Genomic DNA, 12,622 nt, shown 5'->3' with positions numbered 1-12,622 from the left:
AGTTAAAACTACTATGAGGTATCACTTCACACCAGTCAGAATGGCCATCATCAAAAAGTCTACAAACAATAAATGCTGGAGAGGGTGTGGAGAAAAGGGAACCCTTGTAAACGGATGGTTAGAATGTAAATTGGTGCAGCCACTATGGAAAACAGTATGGAGGTTCCTTATAAAACCAAAACTAGAGTTACCATATGATCCACCAATCCCATTCCTGGGCATATACCCAGAAAAGATGAAAACTCTAACTGGAAAAGATACATGCACCCTAATGTTCACAGCAGCACTATTCACAATAGCCAAGACATGGAAACATCCTAAATGTCCGTCGACAGATCAACGGACAAAGAAGATGTGAATATATATACAATGAAATACTACTCAGCCATAAAAAGGAATGAAATATTGCCCTTTGAAGCAACATGGATGGACCTAGCAATTATCATACCAAGAGAAGTAAGTCAGACAGAGAAAGACAATATTATACAATATCACTTATACGCAGAATCTAAAAAAATAATACAAATCAACTTATTTATAAAACAGAAACAGACTCACAGACATAGAAAATAAACTTATGGTTACCAAAGGGGAAAGGGGAGAGAGAGGGATAAATTAGGAGCACAGGGTTAACATATACATATCACTATATATGAAACAGATAATCAACAAGGATTTACTGTATAGCACAGGGAACTATATTCAATATCTTGTAATAACCTGTAAGGGAAAGGAATCTGAAGCTGTATGCCTGAAACTAACATAATATTGTAAGTCAACTACAGTTAAATTTTTAAAAAAAGAAAAAAAGAAAGTTATATATTTGGTAGATTTCCAAGCATTATATGAAAGTAAAGAATTTCCAGCAAAAGGGCAGGGAGAAGAAAGAAAACTATTTGAAAACACAAAGACCTTTATCTTGCCTTAAAGCAGAACACTATCTCTCATAGCAAAGTATGAAAATGAATAAATAGATGAAAATTCATGTTAAAATTGGGATATCAATAAAGAGAAGAGAAAATAACAAAACAAACTGTAAAAGGCATCAAAGTGGCCTCTACTCATTTCATTTTCCTTACAATTTATAAATGCCATCACAATTCTAAAGAGATTGGACTTGAGTGAAACTTTTTTATTATGAAGACATAGGTCTAAGAACAGAAGGATAATCATGTGCCAGCTTACAGTTCCTTGTAAAAGTAATAACATGAAAAATTAGTAGAAAATGAACATCTAAAAAGTTATCTGTAATCTGAAAATGTTAAGCAATTTCCCCTGTATCTTAATTTTGACCATTTTTGCTGAATCACTTCTGCATATTTAGTTGAAGAGAGTATTTAATTTTTCTATTGTAATTAATAACGTAGTATATCCTTCAGAGCTTGGCATATTCTTTAAGAATCATCTGAAGCTTCTGGCTCAACATGATGTTCCCTCTGGCCTTCAGTCTGCCACTAAAGAATGCCTGGAAAGGAGAAAGGGAAAGACAGAACCAACCTTTACCATGTCACATTGTATTTCTTTTTTAAAAAGATCATTGCTTAGACTGAACACAATTGAGTTAATAACTCTGGACAACAAAGGCAACTTTTATCTAGCAATGACAGTTTAATGATTATAGATAACACCCATATTTTTAGATATCTAAGAAAAAATAAAGACTCCTTGTGTATTTTAGAAAACCATAGAATAATTTATCTGAATTGACAGATCTGGGAATTCTGCTTCAACCTATGCTTCTGGCTTTAGCCTATATTCTTAAATGTGAATTTGAGACCCTATGAATACAAGGCTTTACTGTATTACTAACAATAAAAACACTGAGTTCAGAACTTTCAAAAGTAGATTTAAAATATTTATTATATCTTCATGAAACAGAAGGCCATATAATGGCAAAATAAGATAGTGTAACAAAGTAGTGAATAGATCCTGGGCTGTAGCATCAGAATGCCTGGGTTAAAATCTAGGCTCTGCCACTAAATGCAAGGTGAGCTTGGACAAACTACTTAACCTCTCTGAGCTCTGGCCTCCTTATCTATAAAGGGCATGACAACAGCACCTAAATAGCAGCTTTGTTGTATGAGTTAAATGAAACAGTGTGAAAAGTGCTTAGCTTAGCATTTAACATGTGGAAGGAGCTATTAAGCTCATTACTACCAAGCAAAAGACTATAATGTCAAAACACTAAGAGCTCCTGTACCACTTTTTTTCTGACCTGACAATAGAAACTTGTGCAAGTTCTCCCCCCGTGTCAAGTTCCCTATCAGTAAAATAAAAGTGATAAAACACAATATAGCTTACTGAGAAAATAACATACGGAATATGAAGTGAAAAAGAAGTCTCTAGATTGTTAGCTAGATTGAAAAAATAGTAATATCCATGTACACGTAACATTACAAAGCAGCCTCACAAATACAATATCACTTGAGAAGCACAGACATCAACCTGAAGTGGGCATATCAGCAAAAAAGAAATTCAAAAGCTTAAAAACTTACTCAAGGCCACAGAGCCAACAAAAAGTGGGCCAGGACTAAACACGGGTGTTCTCTGCTTAATAATGTCTCCTGCTTATTAACTAGCAGCAACTTAATTTCAGAAGCGAATCCTTACCAACTGGAGGAAAAGCAAAAACTGCTTAAACTTTTTTTTTTTTTTTTTTTTTTTTTTTGCTTAAACTTTTTATCCCAAAAATAATGCAGGAGAATTTCATTCAATCAGGTTCAAGTGCTAAGCATTCAAACTAGAGACTGGAATTTTAAAACTAAGACAGTTTTCACTGTGCAGTTACAGACATGATGGTCTGCGACTCCTGCAGAGTCAGTTCTTAGACGGGCTTGCCAGGTGCTACAGTCTGAGAGGGACTTACAACCTAAAATAAAAACACCAACTTCCTTGAAGTAAATATACCAATATTTGATGGTTGTTATTTGAGTGGAAGAATTGTGTACATAAATCTTTGTTCCTATCTAACTGTTTTCTTAGGATAGATTCCTAGAAGAAGAATTACTAAATCATGGCATTTCTTAAATAAGTTTCTTGACCATGCTTCCATATCACCACAGTTTTCAAACTGTGCACCTCAGTGCACTGGGGCACCACACCAAACTCCAACAGACACGACAGAATATTTAAAACTTTTGAAGGAAACACAGTGACATTGGTCAAACACAACATGAAAACTACTCTTGTTTGGATATAACTACTTAATAAACGGAACCATTAGGTATTTCTTTTGGCCTAGGAGTGCCACTCAAAAAGTGCTGAGACAGTAAGTGGCCATAAAGGAAGAAAGTCAGTGAAACTCTGCCATAGTACTTTCCAGAAAGACTGTTAAATTAATATTCCTTCTAGCTACGTGTGAATCCTCTTATCCCAACCTTAATAATACTGTTTTCTTAATCTTTGAAAATCTGAGGCAAAAATGACATGCTTTAACTTGCATGTTTTAGATACTGGGAAAAATTAATAGTTTTTCTCATGTATGTTAGTCATACCTATTTCTTTCATTAATTACTGGTTCATGTTGTTTGCCCATTTTTTATATTGAGGTCTTCGTGTTGTCCAGAATTTTTATAGGTTATTAACACCAATATACTATGTATCATTATTTTATTTTTCCCCAGGTTTATGGAATATCTTATGGAGTCTGACATGCAGAAGTTTTTAATTTCTACATAGCCTAAACTACTGCTATTGAGCTTATGTTCCTTATTTCTATCCTTGCTTTAATCTACTCAGGTATTAATTGAGCATCTACAGTACACTAGGCAATATTCTATGCTAGGAAAGAGACATCCCTCCCTGTTCTCATGGAGCTAACATTACAGTAGGGGAGTCAAAAAGTAAAATGTAAACAAGTAATTAAAGCCTGTTATAAATGCTATGAAGGAGGCTACTTAGATAATATAATAGGAGGGAACTACTTTGGATGAAACAAAGCCAGCCATGCAAAAAGATGGGAATAGAAATTCCAGAAAAGGCAAATAAATAGACATTGAAGTGGTAAAAATTGATGGGAAGGGACTAAGAGGAGAGGCAACATAAATTGAATTAGCATTGTAAGTGATGAGGCAAGCAGTGCAGGATGAAGCTGGGAAGATAAGCAAGGGAAACTTCACATACAATATAATAATATGTAGTTTGGATTTTACCCAAGTGTAAAAGTAAATCTTGGAGGTTTTTATCAGGTGGAATGACCTATAATCTGATTCACATTTTTAAAAGATTACCCCAGCTCCTGTATGGAGAACAGATTGGTGGAAAAGCAAGACTAAAAGCACTAAGACCAGTCAGGAAGCCAGGTGAGAGATGATGGAGGCTTGGATCAGGATGATAACCCTAGTGACGAAGAGAAGAAAATGAACTCAAGATACGTTCTGGAGAAAGAACAAGCAGGATTAAGGATAGAAAGGATACAGAGGTGAAGAAAGAAGCCAAGACAATTCTTACATTACTCAGCATACTAATTTGGGTAGATAGACCATGGTGCCAATTCCTGGAAACAAAAAGAATGGGGGAAAAAAACTAAATCACAAGTTGTAAGTTGGACATAGTACGATGTGCCATCAGAGACACAAGTGAAGAGCTGGTTATACCATGGAACTCAGAGAAGATGCTGAGTGAGACATTTGAATCTGCAAGTTGTCAACATGTAGACGGCTCTAAATACCACAGGATGGATGGACTCATTTAAGAAGAGTGTTAGTTAGAGAAGAGCCCTGAAATGAGCCCTGAGAAACACCAAAACTCAACAGTTGGGGGTAAAAGAGGAAGACACCAAAGGAGATTAGGAAGAGCCAAGGGTGGAGAAAGCAAAACAGGAGAATAAGGTATCATGAAAGCCAAGGGATAAGATTATTTCAAGAAGTTGGTGGTTAACTGAGTTGAATGCTACTGAAAGACTGAGAAAGATGTAGATAGAGAAATATTTACTGGATTTAGCAATATAGGTCATCACAAGAACTTCACAAAAACATTATCAGTGGAGCAACAGATGTGGAAGTCAGATAAGAGAAGGCAGATGAGCAGTCAAGACAGAACGTTTAAACCTTTGCTGCCCACTAAAGTAGCCACTAGCCCATGTGGCTACTGAGTACTTGAAATATGATTAGCCCTGGCTGAGATGTATTGTAAGTATAAAATACACACTGGATTTTAAAGATTTTTTAAAAGTAGGATATAAAATATCCCATTAATATTTAATATTGATTACATGTTAAAATATTTGAATGTATTGGGTTAAATAAAATATATTAAAATTAATTTTACCTGTTTCTTTTTAAGCTTTTTAAATTTATTTTGATTTTTTAATTAAAGTATAGTTGATTTACAGTGTTGTGTTAATTTCTGCTGTACAGCAAAGTGATTCAGTTATACATATATATACATTCTTTTTTTAATCTATTCTTTTCCATTATGGTTTATCATAGGATATTGAATACAGTTCTCTATGCTATATAGTAGGACCTTGTTATTTATACATTCTACATATAATAGCTTACATCTGCTCACCCCAACCTCCCACTCCATCCCTCCCTCAACCCCCTCCCCCTTGGCAACCACCAGTCTGTTCTCTATGTCCGTGATTCTGTTTCTATTTCATAGGTAGGTTCATTTGTGTCATATTTTAGATTCCACATATAAGTGACATCATATGGTATTTTTCTTTCTCTTTCTGACTTACTTCACTTAGTATGACAATCTCTAGTTGCATCCATGTTGCTGCAAATGCATTATTTCATTCTTTTTTATGGCTGAGTAGTATTGCATTGTATACACCACATCTTCTTTATCCATTCATTTGTCAATGGACATTTAGGTTGCTTCCATGTCTTGGCTATTGTAAATAGTGCTGCTATGAACATAAGGGTGCATGAATCTTTTTGAATTATAGTTTTGTCAGAATGTATGCCCAGGAGCACGATTGCTGGATCATATGGTAATTCTATTTTTAGTTTTATAAGGAACTTCCATACTGTTTTCCACAGTGGCTGCACCAACTAACATTCCCACCAACAGTGTAGGAGGGTTCTATTTTCTCCACACCCTCTCCAGCATTTGTTATTTATAGACTTTTTAATGACGGCCATTCTGACTGGTGTGAGGTGATATCTCACTGTAGCTTTGATTTACATTTCCCTAATAGTTCGCAATATGTGGAGCACCTTTTCATGTGCCTGTTGGACATCTGTATTTCTTCTTTGAAGAACTGTCTATTTAGGTCTCTGCCCATTTTTCCATTGGGTTGTTTGTTTTTTGTTGTTGAGTTGTATGAGCTGTTTGCATATTTTGGAAATTAAGTCCTTGTCTTTTGCATCATTTGCAAATATTTTCTCCCATTCTGTAGGTTGTCTTTTTGTTTTGTTTATGGTTTCCTTTGCTGTGCAAAAGCTTGTAAGTTTGATTAGGTCCCATTTGTTTATTTTTGGTTTTATTTCTATTGTCTTGGGAGACTGACCTAAGAAAACATTGGAACAATTTATGTCCGAGAATGTTTTGCCCATGATCTCTCCTAGGAGTTTTATGGTGTCACGGCTTATGTTCAAGTCTTTAAGCCATTTTGAGTTTATTCTTAACCTTTTTTTAATGTGGCAACTAGAAAGTTTTTAATTACTTATGTGACTCACATTATATGTCTATTCAACAGTGCTGGTTTAGACAATTCTTTTGTGAAAAGGAACAGAGAAATGATATGGCATGCTGGATGGGGATCTGGTATCAACAGAGTGTTTGCTTTAAAATCAAGATGTTAGCTTGCCTCTATGCTGTGGGACAATTATGTAGTAGAATGGGAGAGAATGGTGCAGAAAAAAGTGGAAAGGAGAAGAAGCAATGACTTTGAGTAGATAGATACCTGGATGAGAAGTGAAGAAGTCTTTGACAGGAAGAGGGAGACTTCCTTCAATGTAATGTATAGGAAGAAAAGAAGACAGGTGCAGATGCTGACAAAATAGATCTGGTGATGGGAAAGTGAATATTTTCATTTGAAAGTCTTTTTTTTCTCCCAAAGAACATGAGAAAGATCATCAGCTGAAAATGAAAGAGAGGTAGGCATGGGGGAGTTTTGAGAAGACAGGTATGAAATACTCATCTCAGACAACAGGAATGGAGGCTTAGTGGAAAATCACAGTAAGATTGCTAGACAGTGTGTAGAGACTATTTGAGACCTGTAATCAAAATTTTAAAGGGAAGCCTATTTGTCTAGTTGTATGGCTTTTCTCCTGGTGTCTTCATCTATTCAGGTACAGATGCAAAGATGGCAGAGAGTAGGGTTAAAATAGAGTGGAGTTTTCCAGGCAAATAAGATGAGAGAGGTACAAGGGAGATGAGGGTATTTTCAAGGGAGATACTCCGATGGACCATGGACTCTAAGCTGAACAAGAAGAGAAGACAGAAGGGAGCTGATGGATAGAAAGTGGTGTTGTCAACAAACCGGAGGTCTCTGGGAAGCTCAACAGCAGTAGCAGGAATAACAAAACAAGTTAATGAAACTGTAGGTGATGGTGTTGGAAAATGGTGATGTTTTGTAACAGATACTAGAAGTTGTACATATTATGCTCCCAATAAAGACAAAAGCTGATGTAGAATAGAGTAAAAGATAATTAGAAATAATATCAATAAACTAAGAGCCATCTGTTGGAGAAGTCACTTTTACAAATCCTGAAGGAAGCCATCAAGGTTGACAAGAGTTGATGCAGACAGAGAGACAGAGAGACAGAGAGAGACAGAGAGAGAGAGAGACTGTACACTGGGATATAAGGTCTTTGATAACTGAAGAATAGTGATGACAGAAAGCACTAAGAACGTAATTGAGCCAAATGAGTTTAGAAAACCCCTAATATTAAATTAGAACTTCTCTAAGGACTGTCACTAAGAATAATAAACACCTAGGTTTTCATCAAGTTTTGCTTCTGCTTTAATTTTTTTACATTTAATTCCATCCTGTATGGTACTGATTAAGGTATATGGAATGACATAAAGCACTACCATTTCCTATGCAACTGCCCAGTACCATTCACTGAATAATCCATTCTCCCCCAAAGGTCTGATATTCCTAGCAATTATATAAATGTTTCTGTAAATCCTACATTTAATCTTTATGTATAAGCACCTCAAATATATCTCAAAAAAGAACTCTTAATTAGCCACTCAGCAGCCACAATGACCTTTAAAAATCAGATGTCACTCCACAGCTCAATAGCTTCCTATCACACAAGATCTAAACTGTCTTGCCAACATCTACAAGGTCCTGTGTGATCTACGCCATGCCTACCTCTCCCTGTTCGCCTCCTGCCTCTCTCCCCACTGGCCTCCTCACAGTTATAGTATCAAGCTGAGCTACCAGTGCCTCCCACCTTGGTGCTAGTTGTTTCTTTAGCCTTATGGCTCCTTCCCTCACTTTGTTCAGGTCTCTATCAAGCCTTTTTGGACAATCGGTCTCAAATAGTTCTTCTATCCTGTCACACTCTAATCCAGGGGCTGGCAAACTACAGCCTACGGGCCAAAACCAGTCTGCTGCCTGTTTTTGTAAACAAAGCTTTACTGGAACTCGGCCATGTCCATTTGTTTACATAGTATCCATGGCTACTTTAACTCTACAATGGCAGAACTGAGTAGGTGCAACAGAGACCATGTGACCTGCAAAGCTTAGAATATATTTACTAGGGGACCCTGTACAGAAAAAGTTTGCCAACCACTGCTATAACCCATTACTCTTATTTTTCTTCACACCTGAAATTATACTTCTTTTCCATTTCCCTCTAGAATTAAGCTCTACCCAGAAGGGGCACTGTCTTGTTCAGCCACACCTAGCACCTGAATAAAAGGAGGTACTAAATAAATTCCTGGGAAGGAATTAACTGAGGGCTCACTCAGTACCACGCATTATTCTAAGCTCCTCATGTATATTATTGGATTTAGTTATCATAACAATCCTTTGGGATTATCACAATTCATTTTACAATGAGAAAATTAAGGCTTAGAGAGTAGGTGGCAGAGCTAAGATTCAAACTTAGATTTATCTGATGCCAAAGAACGTATTTTTAACCACTATACTACTTTACAATTCTTTAAAATTAGTCTTTTTATCCAGGAAAATTGAACATTTTCTCCCGTAGTCAAATTGCTCCGTTCCTTGTAAAGTTGTATAGTTTTCTGCAAATAAGCCCTGTGCTTTTTCTTGTTAGGGTAGTCGCTGGTACTTTGTAGTTTGGGTAGTGATTACAAACAAATTTTTAAAATTATATCCTCTAGTTGGTTTTGCTGCTATGTGAAAGCTATTTTTAAATAATTATTGTGCATTCAATCACTTGTTTGAACTCTTCTGGTCTAAGAATCAATCAGTTGATCCTCGTGGGATTTCTAGCTACATAATCATTCAAATTTTCTACTCCATTCTAACTGCTACATCTAATTTTGTGTGTTTGTGGACTGGCCATAGGTTTCAGAACAATATTACCTCATAATGGCCAGCAAAGGCACTCTTGTTTCAATCATGATTTTCCACTGAAATGTCTCTAAATGTTTTACCTTCAGTAAGACACTGGCTATTATGTTCCATCCTTCTATTTCCAGTTTTCAGTGATGATTAAGACAAGTTCTTAATTTTATATATCAGGAAAGAATGTCTAATTTTATGAAATATCATATGGTTTTTCAATTCTGAACTGACAATATATTAAAAGGCCTAGATGTGGGTTTTACATTGTTTATCTGCTAAAGAATTCCACCCCAAAATTTAGTTTTAAAAAGTATCAGTTGAAAAACTCCATTCGAAAAATATATGATCTATCAATTTGAATACTGCTATCAACTCTGTCTTTCCTCAGAGTTGCAAGATATCTGTCTTATAAATCAGAATTTTGGAGTCAGCCAAAAAACTGCAATTGTCAAATAGGAAGCAATAAATGACAAATAAATGAACATTTTAAGAACTTTACCTTCTGAGGATCAAGCTTGCCCAAGACTACTTCCATGAAATCTTCATCTGAAAGCGTGATGGTTACATCAGCAGAATCTTTTGCAGGGCCTTGATACACTTTTCCAGAACCATTTTTTAGGTCAATAGCTGGGAAAAATAGGAAGAAACAAATGTCTGTCATTTTTTTCCTCACAATATGAGAATAAAATAAACCAAATAAATGCAGAGATTTTTATAGTTTCCAAGTTACTGTGGTACTTATTCTGTTGGGCTGGCCAAAAACTTGTTTGGGTTTTTCTGTAAGATATGGAAGACCCGAACAAACTTCTTGGCCAACCCAATACATTATATATTACCTATCACTTAGAAAAAAATTCTAAACCCTTGATTTTTTGAGATGTCCTCTTTATAAAGAATATGATCTTCAAAATAGTCAAATCCATAATAGTTTTTCTTCATTGAAGAAGTTTACACAACAGAGATATTTGAAATGTCAATCAATGTAGAGTAATATAAGGAAGTTAAGTGGTTGGAAGTTATAGGGTTAAGGCCTTTAGATTCAAATAAAGACTCTGTAGTCAACAAAGGAAGAAAACTGAATTTTAAAACAACTGCATATTGGTTGGCGTGGGGGAAGGGAATGCACACTCTAACTACCTTTCAAAAACCTGAATTCATCAAAGGTTCTGTCATATGAATTAAACGCCAGTCAAATTAAATTTTAAAAAGTATTCTAATTAGTTTGCTATAATTTATTTATAAAATGTTTATTGCCCTAATTGTTGTGAAGAAACGTTAAAATTAAAATCTTTTCCCTTAAATGTTTTTGACAGAAGGATTAAGTCTCCCAGAAACAGGCTGGGTAACTGGAAAAACTATTAAAAATTTGCCTTCATTGCTCTCTATACAACACTTACAGAGCTTTATGTGAAAGTTACATTTTAGAAAGTTTTAATTGTCTCATATATGACTGAGACCAGTCATCCAGGAAGGTAATTCCCCTCATCCAGCTTCAGCCTCTTGAATGTGCTTTCTCTGCTACTGCGAAGGAGCGATGATTGCATCACTCTCCCTAAGAGTGTCAGGAAACTCCCAATTTAGGATCAAGGAAAAGCTACACACACGTAAGCAAAACCATGCATTCTGCTTAGCCAAGCCCTACTCCAAAGAGAAAACTAAGTCACTCCCACTGTCCACAGAAGAGAATCTTGCCAACTAAACTAAAAAATAATAACATGACTATGACGGTTACCTGGGAAGGAGTAAGAGTGACAAGGAGACCTTTTTGCTTTTTATGCTTCATTCACTCACTTCATTGTTAAGTTTCTTCTGTGGGTGTCAGACAATGTACAAGGTACTAAAAGTAAGGCATGAAGAACAAAGGCTCTGTTCTTATTGGTACACACATATTACAAATGTGTTTTATGTATTATTTGTATAGCTAAAAAGAAAGGTAGAAAAAGAGAGGGACGAAGGCAGGCAGGGAGGGAGAAGGGAGAGAATAAGGGGCGGGGGTCAGAGGGCAGAAAGGAATGACTAAAGAAAAGCAAACCTCTGGTATTCAACAGACATGATTTTAATTCTTCACAAGTAAGCGTAAGGACCACTGTATGTACTAGTCTTGCTCAGGAATAAAACTGGACTCACGCGTCTTAATACTTCAGTGTGGAATAAGTCTGTTAGCTAATGAAGGCCCTTCTAATGAAGGGCTGTCTACCTGCCCTCTCACTCACTTGGTTTTACATGCTGCTTCACAGCCATGACGTTTATGAAACAATAAAACATTATTATTATTATTTTTTTTTGCAGTACATGGGCCTCTCACTGTTGTGGCCTCTCCCATTGCGGAGCACAGGCTCCGGACGCGCAGGCTCAGCGGCCACGGCTCACGGGCACAGCCGCTCCGCGGCATGTGGGATCTTCCCGGACCGGGGCACGAACCCGTGTCCCCTGCATCGGCAGGCGGACTCTCAACCACCGCACCACCAGGGAAGCCCAATAAAACATTTTTTCTGTGGAAAGCTAATAACTAGTGCTGGTAAAAGAAAAGAAGGCTAAGAAGGGGGAAGTTCTTAGCAAGAATACTGAAATTTGGGGTAAAGGAGTGAAACTCCCCATTCCACAGTGGCTCAAGTCATGGTCTACAAATGGCTCCTGCAGGAGGATCGTCATCCACCAACATCACTTTAGGTTTACAGACACCTGTTAGGTCATGGGTAATCTAAATGAAATGAAGAAACAAGCTATATGTATTTTCTTTTTGTGGCAGAATGTATTTTTAAAGCTTTATGAATTATTTTAGCTCAGTATTTATATAATCATTAATGCACTGAAAAAGTCCAAAACATTTCAGTTATACTTTACAGAATTTAATGGGGGAGGGAAAGGTGTTAGATGAGAACATATATTTGGACTTAGAGATATTTGAAGGTTTTAGAATATATACCTTACAAATTACAACACTCTTACCAAAGTGGGTATACAAGGAACATACCTCAACTTAATAAAAGCTATTTATGACAAACCCACAGCCAACATAATATTCAATGGTGAAAAGCTGAAAGCCTTCCTGCTAAAATCTGGAACAAGACAAGGATGACCACTCCTATTCAACATAGTACTGGAAGTCTATTCGGCATTCAGACAAGAAAAAGAAATAAAAGGTATCCACATTAGAAGGAAAGAGGTAAAATTGGCATTATA

The 12,622-nt window shown here is 36.3% G+C and overlaps 1 protein-coding gene across 5 annotated transcripts in view; it reads right to left on the bottom strand.

Moving 5' to 3' along the window:
• Positions 1–12,622, bottom strand: part of HSD17B4 (hydroxysteroid 17-beta dehydrogenase 4) — a 153,195-nt gene that overhangs the window by 55,536 nt on the left and 85,037 nt on the right. For 3 of the 5 annotated variants that reach the window (XR_014015536.1, XM_081231330.1, XM_081231333.1), the window contains 2 exons: positions 9,939–10,066; positions 1,108–1,465 (listed from right to left, as the gene is read on the bottom strand). Coding sequence is in view for 4 of the 5 variants with exons in the window: in XM_081231330.1 (XP_081087456.1) it covers positions 1,376–1,465; positions 9,939–10,066 (218 nt within the window). In the remaining variant the exon portion in view is untranslated. Of the gene's footprint in view, positions 1–1,107; positions 1,466–9,938; positions 10,067–12,622 lie in introns of those variants that run through there. The other 2 variants (XM_081231332.1, XM_081231331.1) reach the window with 1 other exon arrangement.

This window comes from Mesoplodon bidens (genome assembly GCF_964165515.1).
Source record: "Mesoplodon bidens genome assembly, chromosome: 4".
NCBI classification, from domain to species: Eukaryota; Metazoa; Chordata; class Mammalia; order Artiodactyla; family Ziphiidae; genus Mesoplodon; species Mesoplodon bidens.
The sequence above is the reverse complement of the archived record's forward strand: the minus strand, read 5'-3'. Positions and strand labels throughout refer to the sequence as shown.